Below are 18,243 nucleotides of genomic sequence, written 5' to 3' on the forward strand. Positions count from 1 at the left end.
TGTGTGTGTGTCTGTGTGTGTGTGTCTGTGTGTGTGTGTCTGTGTGTGTGTGTCTGTGTGTGTGTGTCTGTGTGTGTGTGTGTGTGTCTGTGTGTGTGTGTCTGTGTGTGTGTGTGTGTGTGTGTGTGTGTGTGTGTGTGTGTGTGTCTGTGTGAGTGTGTGTCTATGTGTGTATAAATGCTGGAAGAATTCAACAGATCAGGCAGCATCCGTGGGTAGAATTGGTCAGTCAGTGTTTTAGGTCTTGACCTTTTTATGGGGGAGTGGCCCAGAGTTGGAGAGACAAGTGAGGAGACCACTAGAAAGGGCAGAAAAAGTTGGAGGGAAAAAAAAATGAGTAGATAAAGAAAAATGGAAACAATGGAATGAGATGGGGTTGTGGGTTACCAAAAAATTAGAAATATCAATGTTCAGGCCAGAAGAATATTAATCCTCAAGTTAACATTTGATTTACAACCATTTATTCCTACAGCAGGCCTGTTGTAGCAGTGGGAGTAGTTCAAATGCAGTCACACAATTCCTTGTTAAGCTGGGGTTTTTTTTTAGGATATCTGCAGGTGTTTAAGGCACAAAATGTTATTACAATAGTAATTTGGTTATTTGTATTTGTGTGGTTGTATTTTGGATGTCACATCTCTGGTTTTGGTTAAATTTGAGTATTCTCTTTTGGTGCTGATCTAAGCACAGAACTCAATAGTTTAAGTTCCATGTTGAAAAGATCTCTGGAACGTGGTCCTATTAAGATGTCAACATCAAATTGGCATATCAGAAACCCCTCTGGTTTTGCATAGTTGGTCAAAAATTATGGAGAGCAATCTTTTTAAATATGCATTTGAACTTCCATACCTAATAATGTAAATATTTAATTGAATTTCACTTCAGTTTGGTTGTTGAATAAAACTATTGGAGCTATTTTGGAAGGATTGAAATGATATCTTTTGACAAGTCAGAGCAAACTAGGGTGGGTAGGCTTCTTTTGTAGCTCTTTTCCCTTAACCAAGAAATCAACACACAGTAAGTAACAATCCTGACTTCTGGCAGCTACAGGGATTGGTAATGTTGAATAAATGAATTTCCCAGTTGCTTGTGACTGTATGTTGAGTAAATGGTTAACTTGAGGCAAGGTGCGTAAATTTAAATCTTCCATATTTTAAACTTAATTATTTTCCTTTTTGCTAGTTGCTTGAGGCTAACTTTGGTTATAAGGGCTGTGAAAAGGATCAGGACCAAACTATTTGCAAAATCTGGGCCAAGAATTTGTATTTGAAATTTTGTAGAGATGGGGTACAGCTTTTCTCTAAGTTATTCAGGTTGTTGCAGCATAGAGCAGGGAAAGCCAGCGTCTATGTCCAATACTTACGTCATGATGCTTGTGCTTTCCCTTCTACCATTTTAGATGTTGCTTAAACCATAAATGATCAGTCTATATATTTTAAAATGTTCTTTACTATTTGCAACATTCCTCACTTTTGAGCAAAACCAAATTTGATTTATGAACATGAAGGAAGCAGCTTGATGTGGAGAAGAATTCAGGCGTTTGAGATGCAACTGTGCCATCTGGTGGCTAGAGTTCAATTTTTAAATTTGAGGTGCAACTGTTGTTACGCATGCCACATTCAGAAGTTAAATATTTAAATGTGAAATGGTGTTAAACTTGTTCTGCAAACTTTGGCTAACTAAACCAATTACTTTTTAAAATGTCGTTGAAAGATGAAATTTCACTATATTTTAAACAAAAATGAATTCATTTAAATTTCCATGAAAATGTTAATTCTAGTATCCTGAGAGAGGATAGCATTTTTTTTGCATTCTCTTAATATTGTCATTCTCTTAATATTGTCATTCTCTTAATATTGTCATTCTCTAACGGAACGTTGGAACAAGTTGTACTTCTCTAATCTGGCGCTCTGTGGTCCAGCAGCAACTCCCGTGGTCTGGCACGTTTTGATTCTGCCGCCATTAGTTTGCAGAGCTGCCACCAGGGCAGCTCTTTTACAGCGCTAATGTGCCAAAATCTGTTTACATTGCAGCTGAATGTTTTGGTGATACAATCACATTAATTTCTATATTCAGCTGTACTTTAGCCCTTCTGGATGTCATCCAAGCAGGCGAGAGGTGCAGAAGATGGTGCTAGTACTAATAAGTGTTCCCTCAGGGGTCCATTTCTGTTTTCCGGGAATGGCCAGGTCCTAACATTGCCTGTTTAAAGAGGTACAACCTGTATTATGAAAGTCTGAGAGCAATGAGTCTCTGATTGCCATTGAAGGAAATGTAATTTGACTATTTATCAACTAAAATTAAATTATAGTATACAGTACTGTAAACTTGCTGACTGAATATTACTTCATATTAATCATTTTACTGACATTGAAGGAAGATGGCTAGGTATAACACATTGCCAAATAGTTCCTCATTCTAAAAGGAGTGAGAGTATTTAATTTATTAGCATTGTTATTTTTCAAAGCTTTTATTAGAATAGTCAATAGATTTTTATGGAACTTACTGAAGCATAATTGTTGATTGAAATGTTGATTATTAAATAGTATTTGAATTTTAAAGGGAGAAGGATTTAATGCTGTTGATCTGTGATATCAATAAAAGTCAATTTTGTGCATGGTTCTGCATTTGCAAGCATCTTTGATCTAAAAGCTAAACTTTGCATTGTTTTTAATATTACAGGGTTGAACGATCTACAGATCAAGTCATCAAACCAGTCAATATTGAAGCCTTAACAAAATGGGTGGGAAAAATTCCACATGAAGTAGTTCGTGAAATGCCTGTGATTGCCCCTATGTTAGCAAAGCTTGGATATGATCCATATGCAAATCCACCAAATTATGGAAAACCAGATCCAGCAGTTATTGAAAACTCTAAAAGGGTAGGTGTAAGAATTTAAATATCTGGAACATCCTTCTCAAATGACTGATATTGTTCCTGCAGAAAGTGGTTGAACATGACATTTAGTTTCCTGGCCTGTGAAATCTGAGTTCTGTTGTTTTCTCTTCATGCTTCTGTTGTATCCCCAGTATTTTTTTCTTTCGATTTTTTTTAATGTAATGAAAAGTTGGCTTAAGGGAATAGATGCAATGTCTTGATCTTGTGGAGATGTGTATAAAACCAAAGAATTGCAGGCAAATTATTTTCATAAATATCTTCTACAATAAAACTCCACAGACTCATTTGATTTGAATAAAGTGAATGTTCTTTCTCATAGCAATTTTTTTAAAAAAAAATCAATATGGAAGTTATGGATTTAAATCTGAAACTCTATGCAAGAAATTTGTTACAAGTTGAGCTGTACAAATTATTGACCTGAGTTTGCTGTTCTTTAGTGCAGTCTGAAACAAATGGTTTCCATGCAATTATAATATTCCATTTAAAACACATGAAAAAACTCAATCTTCCAGGAGAAAAATTCGGTTGAACATGTGTATTAGGAAGACCATATACAGGAATAGATGAGCAGGTTCATTCCACTGTCCATGGGACCAGTTGGTCTGGAATGAGACTACTTTTTAAATATTCCCATTTGTGTTTGTTAAAATGATTTTAAGTGTGTTAAAGAGGTTGGCAAAATGTTAAAATTGAGAATGGCAATAGCTCTTGATTTAAATTGTGTTTATTGTTCAGAGTTTATTACTATAGTAATAGTTTATTACTATATACAAAAATTATTTTAAATCTAAGATTGTATTTTCATGCATGTTTTGATGCGTTTGACACTTAAAAGCAAACCTTGCAAATACGAAGAACAGTCTGTGATCCTTTGGTTTTTAAATGATGTAAAACTCAGAACTGCATTCTAATTGACAAACTTAACTACCAGTAATTATAATCACGTGTTAAAATTAAAAAGAATTAATTAAATGGAGTTTTTCTGTATGTTTTAAATATATGATTTCTTTGCTTTGAAAGTTTGGGATTGCTTTGCTTGTGGAAAGCTGGAATTTCCTGCACTTTGAGTTCTTAGCTGCAAGGCATCTTTTTTTCTCCTTTTTTACTCTGCACTTTTTAATTAAAAATAACAACAAACTTGCTGCAGTTTTTGGAATTGGGAATGTGAATACTATTTTGAAGATGTATTGTACATGAAGCTTTAAGCAACCTTGTCATTGTTTCCAATATTAGAAAATTGTTCCATAGTTAGTTTTCCTGCAAGTGGTTTAAACTTGTAGGAATATTAAATTTTCAGCTAATTGTCACATTCAAAAAAAATCAAACTTTTCCTCTAAATAATTCATGATGGTTGTTTTAACATTTACGAAATATGAATCAGACCAATTTTATTAAAATCAAACTAATTTTGTAGACCATAGCTTAATGCTACATTTTCTAGAACATTTTTAAATAGCAATATAATAAAATGTCTTGGATGTTGTCATTTAAGATTACTGTTCGAGGTAACTTTATCCACTAGTTTGTTTCATTGCCTAGATTAACCTTGTAATTCCACATACCCCTAACATCAAATGGATGTTGAAATTAATGTAAAGACACATGTACATCCCTCATGATTGTATGTTCATTTTTAAATTAAATGGAGAATTTTTAAGAAAGTTATTCCCCAGAGCCAATTGAAGACTCTTTAGCATTGGAACCACCTATGAAACAAATGGTGGAATGATCTGAGGTATTTGCCTTAGTAATGCAGGAAGAAAAAGGTTCTAGGTTTGTTTACGTGTATTGTTGCTTTGTGTTTAAATATATTTTGTATTGGTCATTTAAATGTCCATATAGCTCTTTCATGTACTGGTTTAAAATTGGGTAAAGATTGCTACATGATTAAAAACCATAATTTTAGTTCATTGTATGAAATCTGACTGTCACGTCTTTTTTTTGTATCGTGCATTTTTTAAAAATAAAGTTACTGAAAATCACGTCTTGCTTTATTTTTCAGCTCAATCGGTTAAATATTTGATAACTATGTTCATCAAAGTCAGAATTGAAAGAATTTAAGCAAAGCTGCGTGCACTTCCATTTTTATGGTTCCACTGTTTGCAGGAGTAATGCAAGAATCCAACTAGCACCTCCTCCAGCCTGTTTGCAGGAGTAATGCAAGAGTCCAACTAGCACCTCCTCCACTGTTTGCAGGAGTAATGCAAGAGTCCAACTAGCACCTCCTCCACTGTTTGCAGGAGTAATGCAAGAATCCAACTAGCACCTCCTCCAGCCTGTTTGCAGGAGTAATGCAAGAGTCCAACTAGCACCTCCTCCACTGTTTGCAGGAGTAATGCAAGAGTCCAACTAGCACCTCCTCCACTGTTTGCAGGAGTAATGCAAGAGTCCAACTTGCACCTCCTCCACTGTTTGCAGGAGTAATGCAAGAGTCCAACTCTCACCTCCTCCAGCCTGTTTGTACTGTTTATGCATCATACTTATGTTTATCAAAAATGAAAATACACAGGTTACAAGGTGATTCAGGTTGTGAACTATACTTCATTTATTTATAATCTGATTGCACGAGTACAACCTGACAAAACCGCATTCTCTGGTCCTCCGTGAAAATACTAGAAGTCCAAAAATCCAGAAAACCTTGATGTTAAAACATGAAGGAAACAAGCCCCAAATTTCTTTCAGACTGCAGATATTACCTGACCAGAATACCTCCAGTATTATCTGTTTAAATGTTTGAAATTAAATTAAAATTCTTGTATTGTTCACATGTTGAGGCTGAAATGCTATCGAAAGCTGGATGTGTTTAAAATTTTGCAAGTGCCTTTCTTCAACTGATCAACTGAGTCCCTTTTACAACAAGCATTGATAATTTTAAAGCGATTGAATTATTGTACCTATTCAATATTTATTACTTTCTCTACATTACCTTCATTATATTTTCATGGATTTTGCAACAGTAACAATGGGGGGGGGGGGGGGGGGGGAAATACCTGTGCATGTGTAACCGATGGCATCTTGAGTATTTTTGCAAGTGCTTAGCTGAAGGTGGAACTTGTGAAAATTTTGGTGATCCTGCGCAGCTTCGCATGTTGTGTGCTTTGGATTTTTTCCCCAGAGAAATTGAGCTGAAATCACTGAGTTAACAGGTCTTAAGCTTTTGTGTGTGTTTTTTTTAAAAAACTTTCTCCACTGTCAAATGCCATGGAAAACTTGCAATTTGTTGCCTGCAATTTGAATTTTTAATTAGCAAACTATCTGGCTCTTCAAAAAATTAAATTCCTTGCATGACTGTTTTAAACTTCTATTCGATATTTCATTGTCTTGGTTGGTCTGTGGATTTCCTTGCCTTTTGCCACTGATATTTAAAGATAAATTATGGCATTACTGTAGGAAACTTTAATGTGACTAACTATTCAGACAGCTTGAAAATATCACAATTGCTGGACCCCAGAATTGATAGAGTATCAGTAAAGTACTTGTCACAGAATTTGCAAGGTTCTTGTCGAGATCATGTTTTGCCATAATGGTGTTTTAGCTTTCCTACAACATCCATTCAGAATTGTTTGTCATCACACATGGTTGTTTGTGAAACTTGATGTTCAGAAATGGCTGCTGGATTTCAAGTGTAATTAGTCCTCCAGAAGAATTGGCAAGTTATTCTGGTAGGTGCTAACAATGTCAAATCTTTCTGATTTCTTGTTTGTAGAGACACCCACTTTAGGAACGAAATAACCTGATCGTCTCAAGATTAAATTGTAGTCCAGAATTCTGAGAATCAGTCTCTGAAATATTGTTCATGTGATGAACAATTTGTATGAAGATATCCTTGCATCTATATGCCTGAGATTGTCTGATCTCCGAAGCTAAGCAGGCTAGGACAGGTCAGTACTTGGAGGTGAGACTGCCTCGGAGCACCAGTGCCTTATGGTAGACAAAAGATAAAGAATTTCATGAATGTTGTATTCTAAATGTAGTGACAATAATGGAACCTTTACCTTTATAGTTAGCCTGATATTGCTGGATCAATTTTTCTCCATTTCTAAATCTGACTTCCTTTCCAAAGGGTTAATTTCACTGTATTTAAGTTGTCCCGTCAAGGATTGAAAATACTGGATACCTTGATGGTAAACCTGCCAGTAAATTGTAGCAAGTTTACTATCAGGGGGCTTGAAGAATAAGAGTGCTGGAAATTTCCAGGTTTTGTTATAGGGTGCCCTTACCTGAGTGAGCATTGACAAGGTTCATTATGGGTCCAGACTGAAAATATTCACTATTTCTTGCATGCCTCCAGCAATTCTTTGCTCTTTATTAAATTATTTGGTAGTACTAAGTAGTTTATTCTGTGAAGCAGAAATATGGCTGATTTCTGTTTTCTTGTGTAGTTTTACATTATATTGGGACAATATCGTTAATAGGTTAACAGGCAGTATGCTGCATGAAAGCCACAGGTATCGTGCTGAGTGAAGATTAACTCCAGCTTAGTCGAGTGCCTGCTGATTCTTGAAATTTAATTTTATGGAATATTTCTGTGCCTTCCCTCTTCTGATGACTGATTTTTTAAAAACATTACTGCCCAGGAATAGCTCTTTTGGATCACATGCACTGAACATGATGTTCAACTTGAGTAAGTTGCCATCTATTCACAACATTTCAGACTGCTTCAGGGTAAAACCTTGTGGCAACTTTTAATAATAAATCATAAGGTTGGACTTGTTTTGGCTCAACTGTTGAATGAAGATGACATGACAGATATTTTTTTTAGCACTTTCAAAGTTTAAATTAATCTGAAGAGCAACTTTCTGTATCAGTAGGGTTAAATTGAAAACAGAAAATAATGACTAAAGCTTGATCTTGTATTTTTGAATAATGTAACCAAGATGCCTGGGACTAATGGAAGCAACTATTCAACATGTGTTTGGTTAACTCAGCCACAAATTGTGTTTAATGTTTGAGTGTTTGAGGAGTTCCAGTCCATGCAAATGCAGAGTCTGCCATTATATATAAGCATGTACTGAGTTAACAGATCATAGATTTCATTTTTGTCTCCGTTGAGAACTGTTGTCACATCCAAAGGTTTGTTCTTTTATTGCTCATGTAGAAGGGCTAAAATTTCATAAATTTCATTGCTTCCTCTCTGGATTATTATTATTTGTTGATCTACCATGCATCAAAATAACTTGTCAGCACTCACTTGCATTCATAGAAAGGCCACTTGAGGAAAAGAGTGAGCTGCTATCTGTAAGGCTGACGAAATACTGGACTATATTTCGATTATTTTTGTCAATCAGATTTGGAATATTATGTGCTGCTTTTGGTATTTATTGTAAGCGTTAAATCTGTTGCTAATCTCCCATTGTTATTTGATCTCCAATATGCTACTGGTTGTTTATTCTTCTGTGAATTTGAGATCATTCAAAATGTTACACCCAGGTTCCAATTTGTCCATTACTCTATTTGCCTTGTACTCATTGGCTTCTGGTTGGACAATAACTTTTTTTTTGGATCGTGCTATGGCCTCCTCTCATTATGACATTGACCCCACCACCCCCTCCTGAAATATAAACTCTGCTCCAATTTGGTGATGTCCTAAATATCCAAATTCCCTGATACAAATGTATGGGTTATAGCATGGCGATAATTAATTTCATTCATATGGATAAAATATCTGAGTCTGTTTACTACAAATTTTTGGCAATGACAATAAACACCAATTGTTTCAATTTGAGCATTTTTTTCACTTTGCCAACAAAATATTTCTGGCAAAAATAATAAACCAATTATCTGCCCATGAACAAAAAAGAATACAGGCATATTCTGTAAAAATAACATCCAGCAGGATTAGTATTTTTACATGAGCCCCTGAAAGGCTCACCTGTTAAATACCTGTGGCTGAGTTAACTGATCACACATTTGCTTTCATTCTCTTTGCTGAGAGCAGTTATTAGAGCAACACTGGTCAGGTATATCAATCTGTAAAAAGTAGGACAAATCAAAATGGCCAATTACTACTCTATCAACTTTAAATGATCAGCAAAGTGTTGCATAATGGAAAGAGTCTGCAATTTTATTGAAGTGCTCTTTAGCATCAATAACCTACTGGAAAATCTGAATGCTTCTCGATTCAGCAGTTACCATACACAAGTGCGTATCAAAGTTATCTCCACTTGGCAGTAGTAGTTGATTGAACTTGCTGACATTCTAGGTGAATGAAAACTGACTAGCAAGGTAACCTGTGGCAAGGTGTAGATGCCCAGGCAGTTGATGATTAAAGAGATGTGCTAATACCTGCAAATTTATGCCCAATTTGAGAGCACTCTGACCCAGAAGCTAGCTATGCAATTCATTGATGCAGTCCTGAACTATCTTTTAGCTAAAGTAACAAATATCGCTTTCCGTGGTTATATTACATCTCACTTTCAGAATAGATCTACTGAAGAATGCACATGTAGCACTGCAATCATTATATCAAAGCTGGAAGGGGAGGTTTTTAACTATACTAAATGACGAATACACAATTTACTTTTTAAAATGAAAGATGTGCAACAATCATGACTCAAATGTAAATGAATTATCAAATTTGGCATCCTCTTGAGGAGCTCCATCACTTTGGAACACAATTCTTCTGGTATGATTCATTCCAAGTGATATTACGAAAAGACTAACTGCTGGGTACTTCAAAGATAATGGAACCTGTTGACATCCTAGCTTCAGCAATGAACTCTTGCTCCGAAACTAGTCATACCACCAGCCCAGCTCATAACTTGTAGATACAATGCATCTCTCCTGCAATGCTGTCAGCCAAAATCCAACAACTTGGCACCCTATTTATCTGCTTTAAAACATCAGCAAGTTAATGAATGATGCAAATTGTTCAATGTTATCAAGGTGTTTTTACTCACTAAAAATGAGTTAAGTGAAACCCCACTGCCTGGAAATTCAATAGTGAGGCATCTACATTTGGGAAGGAAAATGGAGGGCTCAAGCTTGAAACGTTCATTATGTATCTTTATCTTTGCAATATAAAGGACACTGTTTGACCTGCTGAGTTTCTCCAGCATGGAGAAATACATTTGGGAAATCCACTTATACTCCTTAATTATCACTCCACGAAAATACAGAAACACCTGAATAAAAACTCAACTTGCACAACCATCTTCCCAAGGCAAAGATGTCCACTTCCCATGAATTTTAAAAAGGCGCTCTTTTATCCTTGTGGATAGTAGAACTTCAAAGCACCTTAATATTTCCAGTTTGTAATTAAATCAAAAAGAAGCAGTTTAATGTGAGTTTTAAAATGTCTTGTGTCTTTTTGGTATGAGGCTCTATATACTTGAAAATGTATACATTCATGAAGTCTATTTGGATTTTCTATTGAATGTATTCTCATTTTCTTTTTTTTTTAAATTTAATGCTATAACATCTAACTTCCTTTTACCGGCTTGAGTTCTTGATTTTTCCTCGTTATCACCTTTCCTGGAGGAAAAAAAATAGTTGACACCATTTTTTAAATTGGTGATAAATTATGATGGATTTGTATTCATAGAAGCATGTTATATGCTAAAGGAAATAATTTCTTTTCCCAGGTCATCAAAGGTGACTTTCAGCATCCTCAATTTCTAAAAGATCAGCCACAGGTACGGTACTAGGTTTCACAATGTCAACTTGAGTTTTCTTCTTGAGTTCCTTAAATGTGAGTTATGTGTGAGCTTGGGTCATGTTTAGAAGTTAAAATGTGCCTGAACAGGAGACTGTTGCATCGCTTTTGGGAGTGTAATCTGTTAAAAAGACATGTTCAACTTGCAGGCTTCAGTTTAGGCTTTTTTGTCACATTTCTAAAATATGAAAATACTCAGAAACCAACGGATAGTAATATTCACAAAAGTTTTCGGGATGGTCGTATGGACACCTGAGGGCATAAATAGTGAAGATTGGGAAGTTTTAATGGTAATATCATTTGCAGGTTCAAATAGTTGGGAATAAACCAGTTCATAGTAGGTGAATGCAGGATTTTACATTAGTAAAAACATTGATTTCAGAGCTCCCTATTCAATCAATCAATTTATACCTTTCTAATTTCTTTTCACCTACTCTTGTAAACCTGAAAATTCTTTCTTTGAAAAATAAAACTTTCCCAATTTTATTTCTTGGGTTCTTCAAGTCATCTTTGAATCTCTTGACTCCTTGGTTTCTGTCTATTTATCCTGTCTAAACCTGTTGCCATTTTGATGGGGATCTAAATAAAAGATGGCAAGGGTAAAAGCAATTAAACTTGAGGAAATGAGAGAATATTGGTGTGTGGGTGAATGGGGAGAAGGTTGGATCAAATATCAGATGTACACTCTTCTAGCAAACAGTTTTAAAACGTTTTTTAAAAAACATGAAAATTACAAGATTGGAGGTAAGCAAAGATTAGAGAGAGTAAGAAACATAAATCTCAAAATGGAATAAGAGGATAGTCATGTGGAAAAATAAGTTGGTAGAACATACTTCTTGATTTTAAAAGGGGAGGGGAATACCAAGCAAAAGTTGATTAGTACAATTTGTATGGGATGATTATAAAGTTGAACCATCGTAAATTAAGTTTTAAAAAGAAATTCCCGAGTTTGGAGGTTTAGGGAAGTGATGAGGCAACTGAAAATCCCATGACCAATGTTGGAATGAAAATGGAGGTGTGCAAAGCTAAGATTAAGGGTGTGCAGGCAAAAGGAGGTTGCAGATAAGAAGTACGAGGCTGCAACTGGAACAACAATGATAATTTTAATGTTGAAATGTAATCAGATCAGAGGTAATTATGAATGACGGTGTTTGTCACGCGAGTCATACAGCAGGAAACGGCCCCTTTTATCCACTGGGTCTGTGACACAACAGAGGGTAAATTACTGAGGGGAAAATTGTCACATTCACCACTTGAGGTTTTCCCCTTTCCTCGTGTTGACATATTGGCTGGTGTTTCAGACCTGAGGCCATCCAGCTTCTTCTCCACCTTCCACTATTTCTAAGACCATTTGGATTTTTTTCAACAGCAATTCTACCATTATTTCTATTGTCTCCCAAAGCTCTTTTCCATCTAGCCATCTGATCATTAGGCAATAAATTGGTAGACTTGTCTTCAGCAAGCACGTGCCTAACCTCGTTTCTATCTTCCACATTGTCAATTAAGAATAGAATAGAATTTTTCAAATCGGTAGACTTGTCCTCAGCAAGCACGTGCCTAACCTCGTTTCTATCTTCCACATTGTCATTTAAGAATAGAATAGAATTTTTCAAATCGGTAGACTTGTCTTCAGCAAGCACGTGCCTAACCTCGTTTCTATCTTCCACATTGTCATTTAAGAATAGAATAGAAACTGCCAAAATGTTTGGCCTGGAAGTCAGCCTGAAGAAAACTGAGGTCCTCCATCAGCCAGCTCCCCACCATGACTACCAGCCCCCCCACATCTCCATCGGGCACACAAAACTCAAAACGGTCAACCAGTTTACCTATCTCGGCTGCACCATTTCATCAGATGCAAGGATCGACAATGAGATAGACAACAGACTCGCCAAGGCAAATAGCGCCTTTGGAAGACTACACAAAAGAGTCTGGAAAAACAACCAACTGAAAAACCTCACAAAGATAAGCGTATACAGAGCCGTTGTCATACCCACACTCCTGTTCGGCTCCGAATCATGGGTCCTCTACCGGCACCACCTACGGCTCCTAGAACGCTTCCACCAGCGTTGTCTCCGCTCCATCCTCAACATCCATTGGAGCGCTCACACCCCTAACGTCGAGGTACTCGAGATGGCAGAGGTCGACAGCATCGAGTCCACGCTGCTGAAGATCCAGCTGCGCTGGATGGGTCACGTCTCCAGAATGGAGGACCATCGCCTTCCCAAGATCGTATTATATGGCGAGCTCTCCACTGGCCACCATGACAGAGGTGCACCAAAGAAAAGGTACAAGGACTGCCTAAAGAAATCTCTTGGTGCCTGCCACATTGACCACCGCCAGTGGGCTGATAACGCCTCAAACCGTGCATCTTGGCGCCTCACAGTTTGGCGGGCAGCAGCCTCCTTTGAAGAAGACCGCAGAGCCCACCTCACTGACAAAAGGCAAAGGAGGAAAAACCCAACACCCAACCCCAACCAACCAATTTTCCCTTGCAACCGCTGCAATCGTGTCTGCCTGTCCCGCATCGGACTGGTCAGCCACAAACGAGCCTGCAGCTGACGTGGACTTTTTACCCCCTCCATAAATCTTCGTCCGCGAAGCCAAGCCAAAGAAAGAAGAAATTTTCAAATCGGTAGACTTGTCTTCAGCAAGCACGTGCCTAACCTCGTTTCTATCTTCCACATTGTCATTTAAGAATAGAATAGAATTTTTCAAATCGGTAGACTTGTCTTCAGCAAGCACGTGCCTAACCTCGTTTCTATCTTCCACATTGTCATTTAAGAATAGAATAGAATTTTTCAAATCGGTAGACTTGTCTTCAGCAAGCACGTGCCTAACCTCGTTTCTATCTTCCACATTGTCATTTAAGAATAGAATAGAATTTTTCAAATCGGTAGACTTGTCCTCAGCAAGCACGTGCCTAACCTCGTTTCTATCTTCCACATTGTCATTTAAGAATAGAATAGAATTTTTCAAATCGGTAGACTTGTCTTCAGCAAGCACGTGCCTAACCTCGTTTCTATCTTCCACATTGTCATTTAAGAATAGAATAGAATTTTTCAAATCGGTAGACTTGTCTTCAGCAAGCACGTGCCTAACCTCGTTTCTATCTTCCACATTGTCATTTAAGAATAGAATGGAATTTTTCAAATCGGTAGACTTGTCTTCAGCAAGCACGTGCCTAACCTCGTTTCTATCTTCCACATTGTCATTTAAGAATAGAATAGAATTTTTCACTTCACCTTCAATGAATCTTTTATATTTATGGTTATCACTTTTGCTTGATCTGATATGAAATATCTATTGACATTATAATAGGATAGATGATTGATAATGAACTTCTTTCCCCTTGTATAGTAATTCCTGTTCATGTGGTCGCAATGCCAAGACGGAGAGATGCCGTTGAAATATGTTGTATTTCAAATCTTTCACCCTCTTCTTTGTCCAAACTGATGCATCATCAATAACCCTAAAAGACTGGAAATTATGCAAAACTGATAGGCTTTTATTCACAATAGAATGGAGACGTGCCCATGCTGGTTGACTGTCCTGAGCTGGGGAGAAGGCTGTGGATCAGTCACCTTTATTCAGGAGTCTATGGGTGGAGCCATAGGTACAGTTATGGGTGTACCCTGACAGATAAATATACAGACAGTAGTTCACACCTTTTAAAAAAGAGTCAGGCAGGGTGAAGTGCATTAGATAAATTCACAAGTTAAGTCTCTTGGGCGGTCTGATTTACCACTGTGACAGTCGTCGACATTGGCTTGGTGGGTTTGCAGTGTCGAGTCTGGCATGCTATCCTGTTGGGGTTAGGGTAACATGCCATGGCCCTGGTGCATTGTGGATGGTGAGAGGTGAAAAGGCTGTGGGTGATCAGTAATGGTTTCCAGAACCCCTAAGGGTGCCAGATCCCTGACAGAGACCATGTCTTTGTGCCCATCAGGGTACGCCACATATTGGGGGTTGGCATGGAGGAGATGGACTCTTTCGATCAATGACTACAAACCTGTTTCTGGAGTAGGACTGGCCTTGGGGACATCAGCCATAACAGCAGCATGGTCCCTATAACCTAGGAAATGAAAACATTCATTCATGTGGTGCACTATTAGTGACAGAATGTTGGAGTAACCTTATCAAGTGGAGTGTCTCAGGGAGGATCTCTTGTCAGTAGGAGACAGGACTAGCAGGATGGCCTTCCAGGCTCTGGCATTCTCCTCTTTCCCCCTGTCTGTTCGCTCATGGGTTGTAGCTGGTGGACTTGCTCGTGGCAATGCCTCTGGCCAGCAGGTACTGGTACAGTTCGTCACTCATAAAGGAGGGTCCCTGGTTACCATGAATATAGCAAGGGAAGCCAAGCAGGGTGAAGAGACTGCTTAGAGCCTTTGACTGGCAGCTGTCGTGTCTGGGCAGGGGACGGCAAACGGAAAACGCGAATACTCATCAATGACGTTGAGGAAATACACATTGCAGTCCGAGGAGGGACTGATACTCAGTTGTTCAAAGGGATGGATGACCTTAATCAACTGCGCTCTGTCTGGCTGATAGAAGTGTGGTTTGCACTCTGCACAGACCTGGCAGTTTTTGACAAAATGAAAGAACCTGGTGACTCCATGGTGGCAGAGATTATTATGGAGGGTTTGAAAGTGGTCGATTTGTGTGCTGGCACAGGTTCCGCAGGATAGAGTATCTGGGGACTCATTGAGTTTCCTGGGCCAGTACAAGATATCGTAATTGAAGATCAAGAGTTCAATTCTCCACCTTCATATTTTGTCATTTTTTATTTTACCTCATTGCTGGTTATTGAGCATGAACACAACTACACATTGATCAGTTTGCAAGGTAAATTGTTTGCTGGCCTGGTAGTGCCTCCAGTGCTGTACCGCCTCGACAATGGCTTGGACCTCCTTCTTGACAGAGGAGTGCCTAATTTCAAGGCTCTGGATGGTACAGGAAAAGAAAGCGATGGGTTTATCTGCCAGGACAAAGTCAGATGCATCACTCTCCACCTGGAACAGTGTGGATCCATCATGGTATGCATCGTAGCCTTGCCAATGTCTGCCGATGTGGCTGAAGGCTCCATGGGCCTCTGGTGTTAGGGGAAAAGAGGTGGATTTAATGAGAGGTTGGGCCTTGTCTGCATAGTTGGGGACCTATTGGGCACAGTAAGAGAAAAAGCCCAGACACCTTTACAGGGCTTTGGGTTGTGGGGGAGGGGAAGTTCCAAAAGCAGACGCATGTGGTTAGGGTCGGAGCCAATGACTCCATTCTCAACAGCACGGCCAAGGATGGCAAGGCAGGTTGTGCAAAGTCAGCATTTATCTTTATTGAGCGTGAGGTTGAGGAGTCTGGAGGAATTTTTGGAGGTTGGCATCATGGTCATGGCTGCAGATGGTGACGTTGTCCAGATGTGGGAATCTAGCCTGCAGCTCATACTGATCCATCATGCGGGCTATCTCCTGCTGGAAGATTGATACCCCATCGGTGACGCCGAAGGGGACCCTCAGAAAATGATAGAGGTGGCCATCTGCCTCAAAACCAATATATTGACGTTCCTCCAGGCGGATGGGGGGCAAGTGGTATGTCAACTTTGGGTCAATGATGTAAAATACCCTCTATTGTGGAATTTGGTTCACCGTGTCGGATATACAGGGGAGGGGGTATGCATCCAGCTGTGTGTATCTATCAATGGTCTGACTGTAGTCAATAACCATTCTGCTTTTCTCCCTGTTCCTCACCACCACCACCTGTAGTCTCCAAGGGCTGTTGCTGGGTTCAATGATCCCCTTGCTGAGTAGCCACTGTACCTCCGCCCTAATGAAGTCCATGTCCCCGGCACTGTACTGTTTACTTTTAGTTGCGACAGGTTTACATTTGGGGATGATGTTGGCAAACAGTGGAGGGATGATTTTGAGGGTGGAGAGTCTACTGGTCATGCACACTGACTGTTAGGTTGTTGGCTTGAGGTGGGGGCAAATGCCTGAAGGGTAGTTGTCGGTAGAACACAGTGGGCAGTTTAGGGTTAGCCCATCATATTCTATTGTCACGCTTTAAAGGTGACATTGGAAGTCCAATCCCAGTAGTACAGCAGAGCAGAGCTGAGACATCACTAGGAGTTTGAAGTCTTTGTGGTCCGTGCCCTGCATAGTTAGGGCCTCTATGCAGTAGAGGCAGACATCAGCTAAATAGGACTTTGAGGCCAAGGAGACCTTTTGGTTTACTTACCTTACCATCTGGGAGTAACGCTGCACCATGTCATGGTGGATAAAGCTCTCTGTGCTCCCACTATTGAACAGGCAACTCATCACATGGTCATTTACCTGAATGTCTATCATTAACCTGGTGAGTTGATGAGGACTACCTTGGTCCAAAGTGATGGAGGCCAGTGTTGGGTCATTGCTTGTTAATGTAGTGGAGCGTTCGTGTCTTCAACCAGGAGATGGTGGTGACCAAGATGGCGGCCCCAACAATGGCGTCTAAGATGACAGCCCACACGACTCACGTGCAGCACTGCTAGGTTTCAGAAATGGCACGCAGGATGGCAGCCCCCAAGACTCACACATGGTTCTCGGGGAAGGCGGTATCCAAGTTGGCATCTCCCACGATCCACACGCAGCACTGCTAGGTTAGGGTGGTTTGGATTGACGTACCTTTGCATAGTGCCCCTTCTTCCCGCAGCTGGAGCAAACGACATCTTTCGCAGGGCAACGTTTCCTTGGGTGCTTGCTCAGGCCACAGAAGTAGCACTTCAGGTGCTCACAGAGTACAGCGGCCGTGGTCAAGTTGCTGACGGGACAAGGCGATGGTGGTGTTTGGTGCTTGCGGAGTATGGCTGCTGTGGTGGGGTTACTGACGGGATGTGATGGTGGCGGCATGTCCCAAGTTGGCAATGCCCAGGGTAACCATGAGGCAGCCGCATTGTCGGCCGAGTAGCCCTCCATATTCAGGAGGGCCTCCTCCAGTGTGCCTGCCAATTCAACTGCCCTCTGCAAGTTGAGCTCACCTTGCTCTAACAGTCTGTGATGGATGTAATTGGACCTAATGCCTGTGACATTGGCCTCTAATCAGTTCCTCCATGTTCTCCATGGCCGTCATGGCCTTGCATTCACAGGTCTGTCCAAAGGTTCGCAGAGCATGGAGTTAGTTTGCACTCGATTTCCCTGGGTCGTTGTTTTAGGGTCACTAGGAGATGTTTTGCATGGACTTAATTTACCTTTCTCAGGTACTGGCCTTTCAAGATATCCATCACTTCTGGGTACGTTGTGGCGTCCCTGATCATTGAGTACACCAGGGACCCGACCTGGGAGTTCAGTACCTGTAGTTTGTCATTCTCTGACCCAATGATGCCTGTAGGAATGCCTCAAAGCAGCAAAGCCAGAGTTTAGTTGATAGAGACCTCAGGTGATTGAGGTTTGATTTCCAGCTTCTCCGGCTTCAGGATCTGCTGCATTGTCAAAATTTATTGTGAATAAAAATGGTGCACCATCAAAAACTCCAAAAGACTGGAAGTTATGCAAAACTGACAGGCTTTTATTCACAATAGAATGGAGGCATGTCCATGCTGGTCGACTGAGCTGGGGAGGGGACTGTGGAACAGGCACCTTTATTCAGGAGTTTGTGAGTGGGGCCACGGGTACAGTCAGCCAGTGGGTGTGCCCCGACAGACAGTGGTTTTCCACAAATCAGAATAGCAG

The 18,243-nt window shown here is 39.7% G+C and overlaps 1 protein-coding gene across 4 annotated transcripts in view; it reads left to right on the plus strand.

Moving 5' to 3' along the window:
• The window catches only part of LOC138749364 (protein-tyrosine sulfotransferase 1-like), a 73,051-nt gene that overhangs the window by 15,362 nt on the left and 39,446 nt on the right, over window positions 1-18,243 (plus strand). For all 4 annotated transcript variants that reach the window (XR_011348574.1, XR_011348573.1, XR_011348575.1 and 1 more), the window contains 2 exons: window positions 2,680-2,878; window positions 10,479-10,529. Coding sequence is in view for 1 of the 4 variants with exons in the window: in XM_069910585.1 (XP_069766686.1) it covers window positions 2,680-2,878; window positions 10,479-10,529 (250 nt within the window). In the remaining 3 variants the exon portion in view is untranslated. The remainder of the gene's footprint in view (window positions 1-2,679; window positions 2,879-10,478; window positions 10,530-18,243) is intronic.

Source organism: Narcine bancroftii, chromosome 14, assembly GCF_036971445.1.
Source record: "Narcine bancroftii isolate sNarBan1 chromosome 14, sNarBan1.hap1, whole genome shotgun sequence".
In the NCBI taxonomy this organism is placed as follows: Eukaryota; Metazoa; Chordata; class Chondrichthyes; order Torpediniformes; family Narcinidae; genus Narcine; species Narcine bancroftii.